This window comes from Phyllobates terribilis, unplaced genomic scaffold, assembly GCF_046119375.1.
Source record: "Phyllobates terribilis strain yellow unplaced genomic scaffold, ASM4611937v1 Scaffold_8__6_contigs__length_399053987, whole genome shotgun sequence".
Taxonomy (NCBI): domain Eukaryota; kingdom Metazoa; phylum Chordata; class Amphibia; order Anura; family Dendrobatidae; genus Phyllobates; species Phyllobates terribilis.
The window spans coordinates 285,512,993-285,533,542 of NW_027362768.1; the positions used below are offsets into that span (position 1 = coordinate 285,512,993).

At 41.3% G+C, this 20,550-nt stretch overlaps 1 protein-coding gene across 2 annotated transcripts in view; it reads left to right on the forward strand.

The window, feature by feature from the left end:
• CACNA1I (calcium voltage-gated channel subunit alpha1 I) overlaps nucleotides 1-20,550 on the forward strand; it is a 737,039-nt gene that overhangs the window by 560,402 nt on the left and 156,087 nt on the right. For both annotated transcript variants that reach the window (XM_073644335.1, XM_073644336.1), the window contains exons 15-20: nucleotides 1,895-2,293; nucleotides 7,199-7,299; nucleotides 14,030-14,153; nucleotides 16,476-16,544; nucleotides 16,677-16,861; nucleotides 19,591-19,717. In XM_073644335.1, the coding sequence (XP_073500436.1) occupies nucleotides 1,895-2,293; nucleotides 7,199-7,299; nucleotides 14,030-14,153; nucleotides 16,476-16,544; nucleotides 16,677-16,861; nucleotides 19,591-19,717 (1,005 nt within the window). The remainder of the gene's footprint in view (nucleotides 1-1,894; nucleotides 2,294-7,198; nucleotides 7,300-14,029; nucleotides 14,154-16,475; nucleotides 16,545-16,676; nucleotides 16,862-19,590; nucleotides 19,718-20,550) is intronic.

The following is a 20,550-nucleotide window of genomic DNA, read 5'->3' on the forward strand; positions in this document are numbered from 1 at the left end:
GTCCAGTGGGCGGGCCTATCCGTGATTGATTGTCTTTCCTGTACTGTGAGTGCAGAGATAATAATAATAATCTTTTTATTTATGTAGCGCCAACATATTCTGCAGCTCTTTACAATTCACAGACATTATGGGCACTGTCCCCATTGTGGCTCACAATCTACATTCCCTATCAGTATGTCTTTGGAGTGTGGGAGGAAACCTGAGAACCCAGAGGAAACCCACGCATACATGGGGAGAACATACAAACTCCTTGCAGGTGTTGTCCTTAGTGGGATTTGAACCCAGGACCCCAGGGCTGCAAGGCTGCTGTGCTAACCACTGAGCCACCATGCTGCCCTAGCAGTCAATCACTATTAGGACCTCCCACTGGACTCATTTACATAGAAACATCGGGGATTCTAATGAAAACATGCAAATTATTCTGAATCTTTTCCAATAAACCTATATATCATTCTGCTCCGCTTCTTGTGTTGTCCGCAGATCGGACGGCATGTGCAACGTGACAAATTCCCTTTAAGGGTCAAGAGTTTTTTATAATGAGGTTTTTTTTCTTGTGCTTATATACCTGGTCACTATGTTGATAAGGAATCTTTTCTTTGCTACTTGTAGTGTCTCTGGGTCTTTGCTTTTTTTTAGTGCATTAACAACTAATTCCCCAACTAATCCCCAAACTTTCTTCCAAAACTTGAGAAATGGAAGAAAAAGTAGCAACCTATTTACAATATATGGTCTCATGCACATGGCCGTATTTTCGATCCAAGTGCAATCTGACAAAACACTGGATTGCATTTGGACCAATGTTATTCTATGGAGATTGTCCGAGGAAAAAAGTCACAGCATGCCTGAGCTGGATCCAATATTTGGATTGTACTCGACCATGCATGTCAGTGTTTTCGTGGAAAACATTAGACTGCACCTGGATGTTATCTGAATGAGTCTGATTTTTATGGACTGACACAGTGGAGAAGAAGGAGAATTTTTTTTCTCCATCTTCTCCTCGGATCACACTATGTCCACACTCTGATTAAAGGTTGATCATAGTGTGATTTGCATAATTGTCCCGTACCTCTCGGGTGAGAGCATATACGCTGGTGTGATCCTGGCCTAACAGTATAACTTTTCTGTTTGCCCATTGTGGAAATGCTACTCACTTGGGTGTGTGGTGAGGTAACACAGGAGTTTTTTCCATTTAAATGTCCAGGTTGGTTTATTGGTGCTTCATAAACCACGCCACACGCAAAGGAAAATAAACATCCTTTCAGTGCAGGCAAAACAAAGTAAACAGTTCTAACAAAGTCACTTTATGGACAGTCCAGGACGCACAGGCTGGATAGCATCCAGTATACCGGCTCAGTCTGGAATCATCACACAGGAGGTCTTCTCAGCTCCAGATAGAGACCACTTGTCTAACAGACTCCATTTTACCCTGTGAACCACACCCAGGGGTGGGGTATGTGGGCAGCCAGACCTGCCCATCTCTCAAGCTGCCCGTAAACCTGGCCCAGATGCACCAAACAAACCTCTTAGTGCTATGTACACTAAAGCATTACACCAGGTTTACATCACAGATGACAACCACCTTTGTGATATATACCTCCCATCAACTATGTGTCCGGTAGCCACTTTACACCAACAACACTTGTCATTGACTTCTATTGTAAGGGAACAAATCTGAACAATTCTTGCTTTTTGGTCTGTGCTGTTCAAAATGTTAAGCAAAAATAAATATCTGTTATAAACTTGCCAATCATACGGCAAAGAGAGACACTTTTGACATATTTCTTAAACTATAGAGCTTTAAGTTATTTCTATAGACAATTACTAAATGTTTAGCATTTATTTGATTTCTGTTGTGAAAGATTAACCATTACATCTTTGGTATTATGGTTTGCAGGCAGGAACTCGCCCTACTCACTGGAACAAAACTGGCGGATGGGGCAGTCGTAGGTCTAGTTGGAACAGTTTAGGCCGTCGACCCAGTATAAAACCAAGACCAAGTACAGCAGAACATGAATCTTTACTTTCTCGGGGAGAGGACCATAGAGAGAGAATCCATTCCAGAAGATCATCCAGCCTAAAACACAGGAGGGCTATGTCTCTAGACAATAAGGGCTCTCAAGATATCCCAGATCACCCTGGACTACACACAAATCACAAGGCACCCAGCAAAGTAACCTGTTCGTCTGGAGAATATCATGACACGTCTGGAAAAGCTTCTCAGATCATGAAAGATGTTTTCCCCAAGATGAACAATCGCAAAGATAAAGAGGAGGAAGAAGAAGAGATTGATTATGTAAGTAATGGGATCAGTGCATCTAAAAGAAACCACTATACCAGCAGCGGACATAGGCAGAAAAAGACCCTTGGGCAACAACGGTATATTGGCCCTTTGAAGTCCAATAGTTCTGCATATGACAGAATCTGTTTGATGCTTTGGAGGTGGTAGTGGCCACTTTAATCCTTGGACCCCTATGTGGCTGCACAGGTTGCGTCAATGCTATGTCCGCCCCTACACATTACTGATGTTTCTCAATTGTGTATCTTGAGGGGCTGTAGAGCTTATACATTGGAGGCTCATAGCTCCCCTTCTGTCGATAGCTTGTATATGGAACAGAGTTTGTCAAGCACCTACCTAGTTATATATAGGTCCTTTATATTCCATTATTAATACATTGCATTGAATCCTCGGAATGTTGCCATTTTATCAAACATTTGTTTCAATTATAACCATAAGACACTTTAATTATCACTACTAATTATTGTACGAACAAACAGGTGGCAAAACTGAACCAGATGGTGCAGGCAACTCCTGGCGAGATATTCCAAAAATCATCTTACAGTTCATAACTCCACATGTCGTATAACTTTTCATTTGTTATTACACGCTAAATGTAAAGAGAAGACAAGTACAAGGTGCTTGGTGGATATTGTGGAGAGTCCCCTGTATGTGTTTGGTCACCTATCAGTCGGTCAGCTGTCGGATGCGCAAATTCTCGTAATTTAAGCAAGTACCCTTGAAAACAGCTTTTTGTGGCTTAAATGCCTTAGTACACACACAAATACAGACAAAAGTATTGGGATACATCCACACTATAACTACAGGAGCTGTTATGAAAGCCCATTCTAGATCCATAAGAGTTAATTAGGAATTGGTCCCACAGTGCAGCAATAACAGGTTGTACTCTACTGGGAAGATTTTCTACAAGATTTTGGAGTTTGTGTGATAATTTTTGCCCATTGATCCAGAAGAGTTTTTGTGGGATCAGCTACAGATGTGGGAAGATAGGACATGGATCGCAATCTATATTCTAGTTCATACTAAAAGTGTTGGATGGGGTTGAGGTCAAGTGTAGGCCAGTGAACTTCTTCCGCCCCAAACTCACCCAACCTTTACTTTGTGCACTTGGCACAGTCATAGAGAACAGAAAGGTATTTCCCCAAACTGTTTCCACAAAGTTGGAATCTACATTTGTCAAAAGCATCCAATTGTCAATTAATATTTCATTTCACTGAAGCTAAGGAGCTTAGACAAACCCTTGAAAATAACTGAATTATCCCTCCAAATTCCAGTTTGCACAATGCAGTCAGGCAGGTAACATTCTCCTGGCATTCGCCAAACCCATATTCGATTGTCAGACTGCCAGTGAGAGAAATGTGATTCATCACTCCACAGAACACGTTTCCACTACTCCAGTGTCCAGTGGCTGCTTTACACCGCTCCATCCGACTATTTGCATTGTGCTTGGTAATGTAAGGTCTGCATGCATCTGCTCAGGCATAGAAACCAGTGTTGTGAAGCTCCTAGCTCACAATGTTTGTAGCGATGGTAATACCAGAAGAGGTTTGGACTTTTCAGTCGCTGAGTCAGCAGAGCGTTGGTGACTTTTAGGCAGTCATCACTCAGCACCCCGCTCTTCAACTTTGCAATGTCTGACACTTTGTGGCTGAGTTGCTGTGGTTCCTAAACGCTTCTACTTTTTCAATAACACCACTTACAGTTGATGATGGAATATTTAGGAGGAAAAATCATTCTATGTGCATAGAATATCATGTTATTGGGAACATATCATCTGTTGACACAGGACGATGTGCTGCCGATAGCAATGACTACTAACCCAACTTAAAAATCATTACATCGGATGAACGATTACTTTCTTTATCGAAGGGCTAACAATTGGGAATGATTATCCACTGTATGCTTATTTCCAGATTATCGCCCATCTAAATGGGTTTTAAAAGAGTATTTTCCAAGTTGGAAATTATTCCTTATCTATACGATAGGGGGAAACTTCCCAATCACTGGTGATCCAACTGGTTGGACCCCTACGATTCCGAGAACTGTGACTCTAAAGAACCCAGTGTGAATGGAATGGTGGTTGCTACATATGGGACTGCCAGAGATCTCTGAGCACAGCGTTCCCCCGTTCTTTTCCATAAAGAATAAATGAAATGGCAGTGCCTATGATTGACTAATGCTCCATTCACTCAAGGCTCTCCAGAGCTCCAGTTTTCAGGATTGGTGGCGGTTTCAGTGGTTAGACCACCAGCGATCTTGAAGTAATCCCCTATCCCAATACTTTTGCCCACACATAGCACGATATATAGGACTTGCCTGATTGTCTTCTTATTTCTTATTTACTTTTACATACTTCATATATTTTACTAATGATGTGAAAAAAATTCAGCACACTGTGCAATGGTTACGGATCTGGTCATCACAGCATTCTCCCTGAACATGCCGAGCTGCAGTATTTTAATACCATAACCTGACATTCTTTTTAATTTCTCTTTCATTTGAATATAATATGCACAGAGGATAGAAGTGGTTGCACATTAATCATATGGTGGACGTACATTGCTCTGAAAATAGAACCAGAAAATTCCAAAAATCATAAAATTTACTATATATTAATATCTGTCTGCTTAGAAGGATCCTCCAACAATAGGTTGATCTCAGTGTGTCCAGCTGTGAAAAGCCTAGCAATCAGATGTAATTCGTTGGAGAACCCAGCAGCAAAGTGTTCAATTCCCCAGCAGGAAAAATGAACATTACGCAGTTTACATTGAAATCAATGGGTTGTCTGTGCAATGCTGTTGAAATCAATAGGTTGTCTGCTCTTTGACTTGGAAAAAGTAAACTTAAAAAGTGTGAAAATTAACATATACAATTTTAATTCTTCTGTGATCAGCACATTGCTCAGCTATTTCCAACAGCGCCATAGACAATGAATGGAACAGAGGTTGAGCATTTAGGTAGCAGAGCCCAATCTTGGTATCACAAAGGGTCCTTTAAGATTGAACTCACAGCATTCAGTAACTTATCCCCTATCTTGTGGATAGGGAATAATAACCTAATTTATTGGAAATAGTCATTTAAACATTTAGTGGGCAGGCAACCCAGCAATGTCCAGTGGATGCAGTGCTGGATTACCTAGTAGACATAGTAGGCATCAGCCTATGGGCCCTATGTCTTTTGAGGCACCTGAACAATGGATGAAAAATAATATAGATTTGATATTGAAAGAAATTTACAATTAGAGTGCCGGCCCGGCCGACTGACATTGGAGACCAAATAGAGCTTTGGAGCTCCAATGCGAACATTATAGCGATCAGTGGTGAAATGATGATTCATAATCAAGAATTCTTGAGTAGCAAAGGAGGGGCATCAATACAATCGGACATGGCAATTGTGTGATTGGCTAGTGAGTGGAAGTGGATTAGAGGTAAGTGGCTACAAGTTCTTGCCGACTCTAGATCATAATAGAACATTTATGAGCAGGAGCTTCGGGAGCACAGATGAGTACATAGAAGAAGATACCTGTGGTAGACATTAGTTTTCTGGCTTAGAATGAAGTTTGATTAACTTAATTTTTATTCTGTTTAATGAAATTTCATTGGTGTAATACAATTATTGTTAAAAAATTTAATAATGTATTAGAAAATACATTGGAGGAGGCCCCAAGATTTTGACTTTCTAGAGGTTTCCAAAGGGTTTAATCCAGCACTGAGTGCATGGACATTTTATCAAGGGCTAGCCTTTGGTGGCTCAGTGGCTCAGTGGTTAGCACTGCAGCCGTGCAGCACTGGAGTCCTGGGTTCAAATCCCACTAAGGACAACATCTGCAAGGAGTTTGTATGTTTTCCCTGTGTTTGTGTGGGTTTCCTCCAGGTTCTCTGGTTTCCTCCCATACTGATAGGGAATCTCGATTGTGAGCCCCAATGGGGACAGTGCCCATAATGTTTGTAAATTGTCTGAATTGTAAAGCGCTGTGGAATATGTTGTCGCTACATAAATAAAAAGATTGTTATTATTATTACTATCAAACATAATTGCCGCGGAATCTAAGCCAAGATGTATAATGGGTTCTAATAGGAAACATCCATTGTGAATCTTCCATTTACCAGGGGCTTTTTCCATTACTTATCGTGGCTTATTTCGGCCGCAGATTGATTCTGCACAATTGGACCAAATGTCAGGCGTTGTTGGGTTTGCCTGCTCAATAAGTAATTTAACAACTCAAGTTGGATGTGCGTAATACTTTCTCTACACGGTTTGTCCATGCAACATCACCATTGAGCATTCACATATCTTATAAATCCTGGAAATGATGGGGTTAGCAAGTCAGATCTAGAAAATGACAAAATGATTATGTTTTTGTACCTCTTCCCTCTTAGTGTCCAGCATAGAGGTCATAGAGGTGGCCACTATATTGGTGCTCTGTGTGGGCACATACTCAGATTGCTACGAGTCTATAGGGCTTATGTGAGTGCTGCTGTATCTGATACACACTGATGTTACTTGTCTAATGGGGTAAACATGATTCAGCAGCCATTAAGTAGCAATTATGATATGATAACGTATAATTAATCTATTAAATAGAGATGTGTCGACTCGAGTCAACAGAGACTTGGATTGGCCATAATCAGCACAATATTACTCTTCAAAGGCTCCTTGCCAAGTATTTACATGAAAGGGACTGATGGCAGCAGAAAGTAATAGTGTTTTTAGGATTGCGGAGTAAACACTGTGACATGCACAGAGTTTACTGGAAAAATGACACATTGCTGAATTGTGACAGCAGATGACAGCTCCAATTACATATAAACAAGTGACTTGTAAATGCTAAGTGAAAATAAAAAAAAGAAGACAGGAGTAGTGCAGTGTGCCGCCATAAGATATTATCGCTTCTCTCTGCAGAGTTTATGCTTCCGAATCAGAAAAATGATTGAAGTGTATCGGCCTGACTGGTGTGAATTACGGGAAGACTGGTCCATATTTCTCTTCTCACCGCAAAACAGGTAACAAATTAAAGCCTTTTTGTTGTATCCTTGTAAAAAAGCTAAAAAGGTCTCTTGTCGACTGGGCCATAATAGACCTTTATAACTTTCTTAAGGTCTCTTGTAGTCTATCCGGCTGCCCCTCAACATGTAAATTAGATTTTTGGTTATAGTAACATGTTGCAAGCTCCTAAGGGGTCAGACTCAAGATATAGAAAGTGATAGAATAGCTTAAATGGCTAGGAAGTTTAGGAAGTTTCTTAACTGGTAAGAGTCCAATAATATCAACATATGATTGGATCCTAATTAGTTAAGAAATGTCCTAAATTTAAAAAGTAATTCAACTTTCATTTAATCATATATAATTTCAGAAAAGTTATATATACAAGGGGTAACGTTTCTCCTTGCGTAGAGTGACATGTTGAGCATGTCAAGGTGAGGAGACTTTTAAGCTGCAATGCTCCTCTGGGAAATATGCAAATTGTCTCTTCAAAGAGGAAGAGAACTAGAACTCTAGTGCCACCTATAGGAAGTAGCAATCCTAAAAGTCACTCAGCCAAACCATATCTCACACTTTGCACTGACAAGGGACAGTACTCCGAAACACAGTGTCTGCAAATTGAGATTTTGGTTTTGGCTATTATCCTAACTCATGTGACAAGGCTCGTTAAAGGGTAGATATTGACTTTTAGGATTGCTGCTTCCTATAATTGGCACTAGAGTTCTAGTTCTCTTCCTGTTTGAAGACACAATTTACAGAAAAGTTATGAAACTTGGCACACCCCCCGCTTTCCCCCAGTCTATTTGCCTGGCTTTGGTATCAGAATATACTCCTCATTTGGAGTACATATGATGGCAGTGAAAGTATCAGCATCTGTGTGTAACTGTGGGGATAAGCTGCTGCAAAATATTATTATAATAAACACAACACTCAGAGGACGACTCAGGTGCTCACCCTGTCACTGCCATCAGCTGTACTCCAAATGAGTATGTTAAGTGCAGCTGAAAACAGGAAAATAGACTTGTGAAAAGAAATGGTGTGGAAGCCATTTCCATGCAATTTTTTTACAGGAATGAAACCAAATCCCCTAATAAATTGATTTGTAAAATTTCTTAACTTTTCGGACAAAATTATTTAAAAAAGGGAAAGTTTAGTAACTCTGTAAAGCTTACGTGTCCTTTCACACAAAACCTTAAAAAACATGGCCTTGGTAGACTCATCTCTCCCAACAATTAAAACTGCTTTTGGTGCACATACCAGTATATTGTGTCCAGGAACCGATTCCGAAGCTTGTAACTTGCCATTTTTAGTGGGTGGCTCCTCTTCTCTCACAGCATACATTGTTTCTGCCATTGACCATTTGGTTTGCCTATCCTGACCTGAAAGTCTATATGCAGTTGACCGATAGGAGAGCAGGAGCAGAAAGACCCTTTCCCAATTTCTGTAATTAATTTCTATCTCTTGACAACATGAATAAATTATCCAGTGAAAGGGGACAATGTCCAGAAAGGCAATACTCCAGTGGCAAAACAGTGTAAAAACTGGATCACTGAGAAGTGGAATTACATTTTTTGGTCAGTTGGTCAGTTGAATCCAGATTTCTGTTACACCATGTTGATGAATTGGTCAGAATTTGAAACACGTAGCATGAATTGGTGAACTCTTCCTGTCAAATGTAAAGACTTTGAGGTTGTAGAGGTAAAGTGATAGTGTAAGGATTGTTTCTGCTTTTTTGGATACCCTGGGTCCTTTGTTACAGTGGGAAAAATAAGTATTTCATACACTGCCGGTTTTGCAAGTTTTCCCATCTACAAAGAATGGAGAGGTTTGTAATTTTTATTGTAGGTACACTTCACCTATGAGAAACAGAATCTAAAAATAAAAAACTATAAAATCACATTGTATGATTTTTAAATAATTAAATTGCATTTTAGTGCATGAAATAAGTATTTGATCACCTATCAACCAGCAAGAATTCTGGCTCTCATAGACCTGTTAGTTTTTCTTTAAGAAGATCTCCTACTCTGTACTCATTACCTGTATTAGCTGCACCTGTTTGAACTCGTTACCTGTATAAAAGACACCTCAATCAATCACACTCAAATCTCTCCACCATCGCCAAGACCAAAGAGCTGTCTAAGGACACAGGGACAAAATTGTAAACCTGCACAAGGCTGGGATGGGCTACAGGACAATAAGCAAGCAGCTTGGTGAGAAGGCAACAACTGTTGGCACAATTATTAGAGAATGGAAGAAACACAAGATGACTGTCAATCTTGCTTGGTCTGGGGCTCCATGCAAGATCTCGCCTTGTGGGGTAAGGATAACTCTGAGAAAGGTCATAAATCAGCCCAGAACTACACTGGAGGACCTGGTCAATGACCTGAAAGAATGCTGGGACTACAGTCTCAAACATTACCGTTAGTAACACACTACGCCGTCATAGATTAAAATCCTGCAGGGCACGCAAGGTTCCTCTGCTCACACCAGCACATGTCCATGGACGTTTGAAGTTCCAGAGGAGGCATGGGAGAAGGTGATATGGTCAGATGAGACCAAAATAGAACTTTTCGGTATCAATTCCACTCGCTGTATTTGGAGGAAGAAGAAGGATGAGTACAACCCCAAGAACACTGTCCCAACCGTGAAGCATGGTGGGAAAAACATCATACTTTGGGGGTGCTTTTCTGCAAAGGGGACAGGATGACTGCATCGTATTGAAGGGAGGATGGATGAGGTCATGTATCATGAGATTTTGGCCAACAACCTCCTTCCCTCACTTAAATCATTGAAGATGGGTTGTGGCTGGGTCTTCCAGCATGACAATGTCCGGAAAAACTCAGCCAGGGCTACTAAGGAGTGGCTCCGTAAGAAACATTTCAAAGTCCTGAAGTGGCGTAGCCAGTCTGCAGATCTGAACCCAATAGAAAATCTTTGGATGGCGTTGAAACTCGATGTTGCCCAGCAACAGCCCCGAAACCTGAAAGATCTGCAGAAGATCTGTATGGAGGAGTGGGACGAAATCTCTGCTGCAGTGTGTGCAAACTTTGTCAAGAACTACAGGAAACGTCTGACCTCTGTAATTGCAAACAAAGATTTCTGTACCAAATTTTAAGTTCTGTTTTTCTATTGTATCCAATATTTATTTCATGAAAAAATGCAAATTAATTATGTAAAAATCATACAATGTGATTTTCTAGATTTTTTTTAAGATTCTGTCTCTCACAGTTGAAGTGTACCTATCATAAAAATTACAGACCTCTCCATTCTTTGTAGGTGGGAAAACTTGCAAAATCGGCAGTGTATCAAATACTTAGTTTCCCCACTGTATATGTGGATGGACATTTGGACTTTGAGGCTATGTGCCCACGTAGCAGATTTGATGCAGAGCGTTTTTGCCTCTCTCTGGCAGAAAAAAAACGCATGCAGATTTACATGCGTTTTTTCTGCCAGAAAGAAGCGTTTTTTCAGCGTTTTTACATGCGTTTTCGCATGCGTTTTTTCAAGCAGTTTTCCAAGCGATTTTGAGCATCACTTGGAAAAGTGCTTGACAAGTTGGTCACACAATATAAATCCATGCAACCGGCATGGATTTATAATGTGTGAACAACTGATGCTATAAATGCAGCATCTATAGTAAAAAAAAAGATAACTAAAACGTTAAAAATAAAAAAAAACCTGTATACTCACCTCTTCAGTCTCCTCCAGTCTGCTCCCGGCGGCGTCCACTCTCCTCGGCGTCCCGCAGTGTACTGTCAGGACCTGCGGTGACGTCATTTAGTCAGCTGATGGTCGCGCGACCATCACCTGACTGCTGACGTCAGCGGTCGCGTGACCATCAGGTGACTAAATGACGTCACCGCGGGTCTTGACAGTACACCGCAGGATGCCAAGAATGAAGGACGTGGCCAGGAGCAGAACGGGGGCCGCCGGAGAGGTGAATATACAGGTTTTGTTTATTTTTAACTTTTTTTATTTCTTTTATTCACCGCGTGGTAGCCGGGATGAAGAGGAGTTGTAGTCTTCTCTTCATCCCGGGTACCACATGCATCGTGATTACACTGCAAATTCGCAGCCATTGAATTTAATTGAAATGCAGCAAGTCCACATATACCTGCGGGTTTGCTGCATTTCAGTGTTCCTCAATGGCCGCGAATTTGCAGCGTAATCGCGGTAGAAATGGTCATGCTGCATTTTGCAACACAATGCGAATTCGGCGCGAAAATTAGCGCATCATGTGCACAGCACATCCGAATTCACATTGCTTTGCATGGCAGACTGTTTTACAAGCGTTTTCGCAGTCGTAAAAATTCCGCAAAAATGCTACAAAAACGCTACGTGGGCACATGGCCTGAAGTCTTACCTAAGCATTGTGGAAGACTAATTAATTCCTTCATTATACTTGTTTACTCTATAGATGGAGGTCACTTTGAGCAGGACATTGCACCATCCCCCAAAGTCATATGGGTATGGATTGTTTCCAAATACATGACAATGGGTTTTCCTTGCTTCTTTGGCCTTCATAGTCTCCAGATCTTAATCTTGTTGAGCATTTTTGCACAAGGAAGAACAGGCTGTTCAGAGCACTCTATCTAATTCGCAGCAACTGTTAGAAGCAATCCTGTCCAAATGAAACAATCTTACTATTCAATAATAACAATATCTAGTGGATTTCATGCCAAAATAATTGCTGTTTGAAGGACAAAGAGGACCAATGTTCTACTAGATATAAAGCAATTTATTTAGTGCTGACTTATTTAAAGAGCACCTTTCACTGGATTTTTTAAATTTAAGCCAAGTACCTCCTCCAATTGGTGCAGCTCCACTGATTCTGGAACATTTTTTATTTTTCTCTGTTACCCTCCATTCCAAAGTTACGATCTCTGGAAATAAATATGCAAATTTTCCCTTCGACCAGCTTGCCATATGCCCCAGAACTTCTATGTAGGCATTTGTTTTTTCGTATCTGATCCTAGCCAATCAAAATAAGGCCATGCCCACAGAGAAGTTCTGAGGAACACACCCAGTTGCTTAAAGGGAAAAGTTACATCTTTTTTTGGAGGGTATAACTTTAGAATGGAGGGGCCCAGAAGAAAAAGAAAAACTGATCCAGAATCAGCGTCGCAGCAACAATTGGATTCTGTTTGGATTCCGCAAGTGTTCCTCTCAGCACTCTACTAATACACGATAAAGTTGCCAATGGAAACCATGATGAGAATTTGAAACAATTATAAAGCTGAGCAATCTATCTACATTTATCAATCAAAGGAGGTACTTGGTTTAAATAAAGAAATATTCAGAAAAAAAGTCCTCTTTCAGGTTCCTCAGATTTTACTACATTAAAAAGGTTGTCCACTACTTTTTCATTAATGACCTATCCTTAGGATAGGTCACCAATGTCTGATAGGCTGGGGTCCGACACCTGGCACCCACGCTGATCAGCTGTTATCGATGTTGGCAGCGTTGTCCGCCGGCAAGGAGTACTCATTCGCCTAACTGCTCCGTTGTAGTGGCCGGGGCTTGGTACTACACATTCACGTCCTATTGATTTGGTGGCCACTACCAGAAGATGGAGCAGCTCGGCAAGTGAGTACTTCCGGACGCAGCAGTCGATACCGATAACTGCTGATTGGCGGGGGTGCCAGGTGTTGGACCCCTGCCGATCAGACATTGATGATCTATCCTAAGGATAGGTCATCAGTGTAAAAGTAGTAGACAACATCTTTAAAGGGTCTATTTGCTCCTAGCAGCAAGACCCCACCTAATCTGAAATGTCTGATTTCCGAGACTGGACCATCTAATCCAGCCAGTCCCTTTAACCACATGCATTAAACGACTCATTTTATGTGACGGACTAAAACATTTTGTACCTAAAACAAAACTCAGCAGGCAATTATTTGTATCAGAAATTGGAGAGCTGTAGTGATACAAAATAATCGCCAGCTGCACAAGATGCAAAATATTAGATCTCCAATCAGACTGGAGGTTTAATAATTCTGTATTAAAATGACTCAAACTCATTGAATGAGCAGCACACGGAAATATGTCTTAGTTTAGGAATCAAATTGGCATAATATATCAACACCATATAACCCCTTGCCTTTTATGCAGTACTACAGAAAATAGATCAGTGCAGTAATTTATGTTTTGAGATTAAATTTCCAGACTCCTATGGTTAGAGATTTGCATTTCGGCTCTCTAAAGCATTGAAAGGCTGTGTTTGATTAAACTCAGAAGCTGTTTTCTTTCATCCGCTCGCTGAAAACACTCATGGAACATCCTGCTGTCTCCCTGCTCCACTCCTTCTAGTTCACTAACTACCATGAAACTATAAGATGAGGTTCACGTGCCGCACAAATAACTGTGCTCTGAAAAATTTTACAAGCTTGAGAGATTTTTCCAGGACCTTGGACAGCAGCTGCAAGGATGTTGTGGCACGGAAATCACTGTACGTTACAATGAAATCATTCATTATAGCACTCGCCAGCCAAAATATGCAATTTAACTTTCTGGCACCAAGTTTTAATTACTGAAGTATTGCGCGACATAAGCTTGAATATAATCCAGCAAGCGCCGAATCCTCAATCTGGTCCGACAGACAGGAATAATACAAGCACTGATCGGTTTTGTTTAGACCACAATGATTTTTTCATATGCGGAGCTAATACATAAGAATGGTGTCGTGGAGTGGCATTTTTAGGCAACGTCTCCGGATTGAGCTGTGATTGCCTCTGTCTCCGTTCCATGCAGGTTTCGCATCATGTGTCAGACAATAATTGCACACAAGCTTTTCGACTACGTGGTCCTCGCATTTATTTTCCTCAACTGCATCACTATTGCTCTGGAGAGGCCTCAGATTGAGCACAAGAGTACGGTGAGAATCATCTTTATTATTCCGGATGTTGGATTCTTCTTCTAGTGACTGTAGCAGTATAACCTGATTAAGTCAGTAAGAGAGGAGATGATAAGGTTAATCCATTCACTGCCAACTCCGGCAGATGCTACCTAAGCATTGTAATACTATGCAGATTAATGGGGAACACTCATGGTAATGATCAATTGGTAAAATGAGCTCCAATCTACTGTATAATCATGTTGTTAACATGTGCAGTTATATGTTACAGTGATCGGATGCTATTTCATAACTGTTGTTGCTTGCATTGAACCATAATTTTTTATAGCTCCATCATTTCTCTATTATTTCTCATAGAAGTGTATGAATAAGTTGACAATTGGGTACTTCTAGTTGGGGTTGTGCCTCTGCATAGTCTGAGGGCTCGTGCATATGGCCATATTTTTGGCCAAAGTGCGATCCGGCAAAACATCAGATCGCACTTAGACCAATGTTATTCTTTAGGGCCGTGCACATGTCCAATTTTGTTTGAGGAAAAAAATAGCAGCATGGCCGAGTAGGTTTTAATATTCAGGTCACACTCAGCCATGCAAGTCGATGAGAGCGTGGAAAACATCGGACTGCAATCGGATGACATCTGAAAAAGGACTTGGCTTTCCTCATGTGTCTGTTTTAGAACCACTTTAATAAGTATTCCTTATAAATCGACATTTCTGGAGCAAGTTTTTTTTACAACCATGTATTTTGCTTTTCTCTGTTATTCTACCTAAAAATTTAAGAATAAATTGCCAATAGTTGCTGCCATTCCTTTTACCAAAGAGGTCTATCCCTAGATAGTCGGAAGTGATTGGACCATGTCAGGTGTAACGGACTGGGTGGTGGAACCACTGTGCCATGATCCGAGGAGAGCCTTGAGGGACGTGACTAGGTGCCTCACCAAGTCTGACCTCGGATGCACGGAGGCTGACAAAACTGTGATCAGAGGAGAGACGAGTGGGGCGGAACCAGGTGCTACACCAGGACTGACCTCGGGCGGATGGCAGCTGACCCCGAAGGGACAGGAGGCAGGAACGGCCAGGAATGGTAGTCTTGGCTACTGGCTGGCATGGCTGGTATAATGACCACCAGGCCAGACACACAGGCAAGCAGGTACTGGTGGGCACAACTGATATCCAAGCAGACGGGTGCAGGCGAGCACGGCTGATATACAGGCCAGCTGGCGGGCATGGCTGATATACAGGACTGGTATACTGGGATACGAGCACTGGGACTTGAGAACTATCAAGCGTGTTAAGAAACAGACTATCAATGTTGCACAGGCACCTCCATGCAAGTGGAGGTGTTTTAAATAGTAATTGTCTCCCAGGGATTGGCCCCTTCTTCGGCCCCTTTAAGAGGGAGGGAGCGCATGGTTGCACCCGAAGCACAATACCTGGGGATCTGCGCACAGTGCGTGCACCCTGGACATCAGCAACAGGAGAGGAGGAAGGAAGTGTGGGACCACCGCGGTGAGTGAGAGTCGACGTCTCTGCCGAGCAAGGGAGGCAGAGTGCAGAGATGCAAGTGCTACATCAGGCTAGGGTCACACTAGCGTATATTCTCTCATCTGAGAGAATCGGGCTGATTATACAAATCATACTCTGATCAGAATTTGATCAGAGTGTGTTCATAGTGTGATCCGATTTTCTCGGATAAGGAGAAGATGGAGAAAAAAAATTCTCCATCTTCTCCATTCTATCAGTCCGTGGAAATCGGACCGCACTCAGTCTGATGGTTTCAATATTTTCATTTACTTGCATGGCTGCATGCGATTTGAATATCGGATGCAAATAGAGCATGCTGCCATTTTTTTCCCCCGACTGGCCTTGTCCGTGGAAAATATCGGACATGTAAATAGCCCCATAAAATAACCTGGGACTAGTGCTCTCCATCAAAACAATGGATAGCACTCATCCGATTTATTATGGCTGACTGCTTGAGCCCTAAGGATAGGAGCCAATTTGCTGATCACTGGGTTCCAGCAGTTGGGACCCACAGAGGTCTCAAGAACAGGACTCTGTAGATCTTGAGTGGAGCAGAGGTGTGCATGCTCGACCTTATTTCCACTTAATCCCATACACCCATGTTTCTTCACATCTCAACGACTTTTGTTATTTTTTGGCCGGTATAACGTACTAGATGTTATGGTTTAAATGTAACAGAAAATAGCTGATCACATTATGCATCTGTTCATAGAACTTCCCGGCAGTTATTTAGACCCATATCTCATGTCATGAGCCTCTTTACCTGTCTTCTCTCGTGTCGCCTCCATTTATACTAATGTTATTTCCTTATCTTCTGCAGGAGAGACTTTTTCTCAGTATATCAAACTACATATTCACTGCTATCTTCGTAGCTGAGATGACATTAAAGGTATGTCAATGTATTCCAATCCAAGTCAGTCAAATATTTATTCACATTTGTCCTCTCTTTATGGAAATGAAGTTCCGCTTATCTTTTTTTTCCAGTATAATCTATCTCTATGTCTTTCATTGTTTTCTTCAGGTGGTTTCTCTAGGACTTTACTTTGGTGACCAGGCATATCTCCGCAGTAGCTGGAATATACTAGATGGGTTCCTCGTGTTTGTGTCATTAATTGATATTGTGGTTTCTGTGGCATCTGCTGGTGGAGCAAAAATTCTTGGAGTTTTGAGAGTTTTACGACTTCTACGGACATTACGACCTCTGAGGTGATTAAAATTAAACTTTCATTTTCTTACAAGCCGTAACAATGTGGTGACTGGTAGAGAGTAGTGATATACGTTTTTATGTAAAACCTCAATTCGAAAAAAGTTGGGACTTTTTTTAAAAGGTAAAGAAAACAAGAAGGCAATGATTTGGAAATTTGTTACAGCCATATTTTATGCGCAACAGAACATAGATCACAGATCAGAAGGTGAATGTTGGACATTTTTCAATTTAATTTTAACAAATGAACTAATTTAGAAATTGGTGGCAGCAGCACATCTGAAATAATTGGGTGAGGGCGAGGTCTACCATTGTGTGGAATCCCTTCTACTTTTTACAACAGTCTGTAAATATCTGGGAAGTGAGGAGACAATCATTGGAGTTGTGAGAGAGGAATGTTGTCCTGTTCTTGTCTGATGTAGGATTCTCGCTGCTCATCAGTCCGGGATTTATGCCAGATTTTTCATATCATAATGTGCACCATGTTTTATATTGGTGGAAGCTCTGAACGGCAGACGGCCGAGTCATCACTCGAACTCTTCTTTTGAGAAGCCATGCTGTTGTGATGGATTTCGGATTGGGTTTAGCATTGGCTGAAATATCCAAGGTCTTGTCTGAAATAGACATTGTCTGGATGGAGCATATGTTGTTCTAACAGTTCTATATAATGCTCAGCATTGATAGCGCCTTTCATGTGTAAGCTAACCATGTCATAGGCACTAATACAGCCCCAACCATCAGAGATGCAGGAAGTGTGCGCTGATAACAAGCTGGATGGTCCTTCTCCTCTTAAATCTGCAGGACGCGGCGTCCGTGGTTTCCATAAAGAATTTCACATTTTGATTCATCCGACCACAGGACAGTTTTCTACTTTGTTTCAGTCATATAAAATGAGCTTTGGTGCAGAGAAGACGCCAGCGTTTCTGGATTGTGTTGATATATGGTTCCTTCTTTGAATGGTAGAGCTTTAACTTGCATTTGCGGACCGAGTTCACAGGCGATGATTTCTGGAAGTATTGCTGACCCATGCAGTGATTTGCATAACTGAATTGTGACTGTATTTAATGCAGTGCCACCTGAGGGCCTTAGATTCTGTACATCCATTATTGACCTTCGGCTTTGTCCCTTGTCATGGATTTCTCCAGAATCTCAAATCTTTTGATGATATTATGTGCTGCAGATGGTGGGATATTCAAAGTCTTTGTAATATTATGTTAAGGAAAATTTTGATGAAACTGTTTCACAATATTTAGACACAGATATTCACACATTGGTGAACCTCTGACCATCTTTGCTTCTGAGAGACTCTGCCTCACTAACATGTTCTCTATATACACAGTCATGTGACTTAGTTGAAAATTGACACTCCAGTTGTTCATTAGTGCCACTTACTTTTCCAGTCTTTCATTAACACTGTTCCAACTTTTTTGAGATGTGTTGCTGCCATCAATTTCTAAATGAGTTTTTTTTTTTAATGAAATGGAAAAATGTCCAACATTCACCATCTGATCTGTGTTCTGTGTCCTGTTGGGAATAAAATATGGCTATATGAGATTTTCAAATCATTGCATTCTTATTTTCTTTTGCACTTTACACAGTATCTCAACCTTTTTTTGGAATTGGGGTTGTTATCAAGGTTCGTTACCCAATGGCCTTGGAACTTGGAAAAACATAGGGTCATAGAAAGGGAACTGATCAGTGATCATGATCACTGATTACTTTCCTCTCTTTGCTGCTAGCAGCATAACTACTAATCTTCCTTGGATATTGGTAGTTTTTTTGTGGGTATTCCATGCTAGCAGGGCAAAAAGCAATTGACAATGGGACATCATTGCAGCAAATATAGTAGATACCTATTTTAGTATACTTTGCAGTTTGGTAAAAACTGGTTATAGTTTACACATAGCTTCTAAATTCCTAACATACATAAGGGTCCAGTATGTAGGTCCCCTCTGGATTTTCCCTGCCAGTCTCAACTTGATTGACAAGTCTTTTGCTATTTGCGTATCAGGAGAGAGCTGTCAATCATGCAGATTGGATGAGCAGAAGCTGAAAGGGTGAAACCCAGTGGACTCTTCTTCCTGTGCTTGTCCTTTTTTCAGAATATACTTATAGTGACACAACAGCGTTACCTAAACTAAATGCACCAGAATTTTGGTGGAATTGGAAACAAAAAATGGCGTACATGTCTTGTACTGCATTTATTAAGTGTTTTAGACACTTTATTGCTTTGCTCAACAAAGAGAGCCTTATGTATGTGAAAATAGGATGCGGAATCCAGGCAAGTGGTAATGTTTCAAATGCAGCACTGTACCCAAAACTTTTGACACACTTTATTTGGCATAAGGTGTAAACTTTCGATAGACACTAAAGATAAAAATGCCCTATATTTATTAAACATCTTGGAACACTTTGCGACTTTTTAGAAAATCTATTTTATCTTTACAATGTCTAAAAATTAGTCGTGATTATAAGACTTCACCAACGTTTTTGTAGTTGGAAGCCAGTTGGTATTTCATTCTGCCTTTGGTTACAGCAGCATAATTCTCCTACTGGGTTCCCTTTAAGTATAAGTCAAAGTCAAAGCAGAAGGTCTATTCTCCATCAAGGTTAGAGATATAGAAGTTTATGTAGAAAATATATTATTATTATTATTCATAGTAATATTTTTATTTAAAGGACAGGAATGAAGGTAATTGTGCTCTCTATTTCTTGTACTTTTTTTAATCAGGGTAATTAGCCGGGCTCCAGGGCTGAAACTTGTCGTAGAAACCCTAATATCTTCTCTAAAACCAATTGGAAACATTGTCCTGATCTGTTGTGCCTTCTTTATCATATTTGGGATCCTCGGGGTACAGGTACAATTCCTTGTTATATTATATTAGCAGTCTTCCATAAAGATTTCTTAATTTTATAGATATGATTTGCTGTGAATTTACTAAATGTGACTGCATATTTTCTAGCAGAGCATTGTATAGAGGAGAGGTGGGCAATTAATTTTCCAGAGGGGCCACATGAGAGACCGTGACTGTTGTGGAGGGCCGAAACAATAGGCTGAAATTAACTCTGCTCAATATTAACATATTAATTATAATTACTTTATATTAATATTAATTGTAGCACTTAATATTGAGCAGAATTAAGTATGCTCACAACCCCCTATATACCGTTTGAACACACACCCACAACCCTCTATATACCTCCCATGTTCAGCAGGAGACCCCCATAGCCTCCCCATGTCCAGCAGGAGACCCCCATAGCCTCCCCATGTCCAGCAGGAGACCCGAGTAGCCTCCCAATGTACAGCAGGAGACCCCCATAGCCTCCCCATGTCCAGCAACTGACCCCCACAGCCTCCCCATGTCCAACAACTGATCCCCACGGCCTCCCCATGTCCAGCAACTGATTCCCACAGCCTCCCAGGTCCAGCCACTGACCCCTACAGCCTCCCCATGTCCAGCCACTGACCCCCATAGCCTCCCCATGTCCACCAACTGACCCCCACAGCCTTCTCATGTCCAGCAACTGACCCCCACAGCCTCCACATGTCCAGCAACTGAACCCCACAACCTCCCCATGTCCTGCAACTGACCCCCACAGCCTCCCCATGTCCAGCAACTGACCCCCACAGCCTCCACATGTCCAGCAACTGACCCCCACAGTCTCCCCATGTCCAGTAACTGACCCCCAC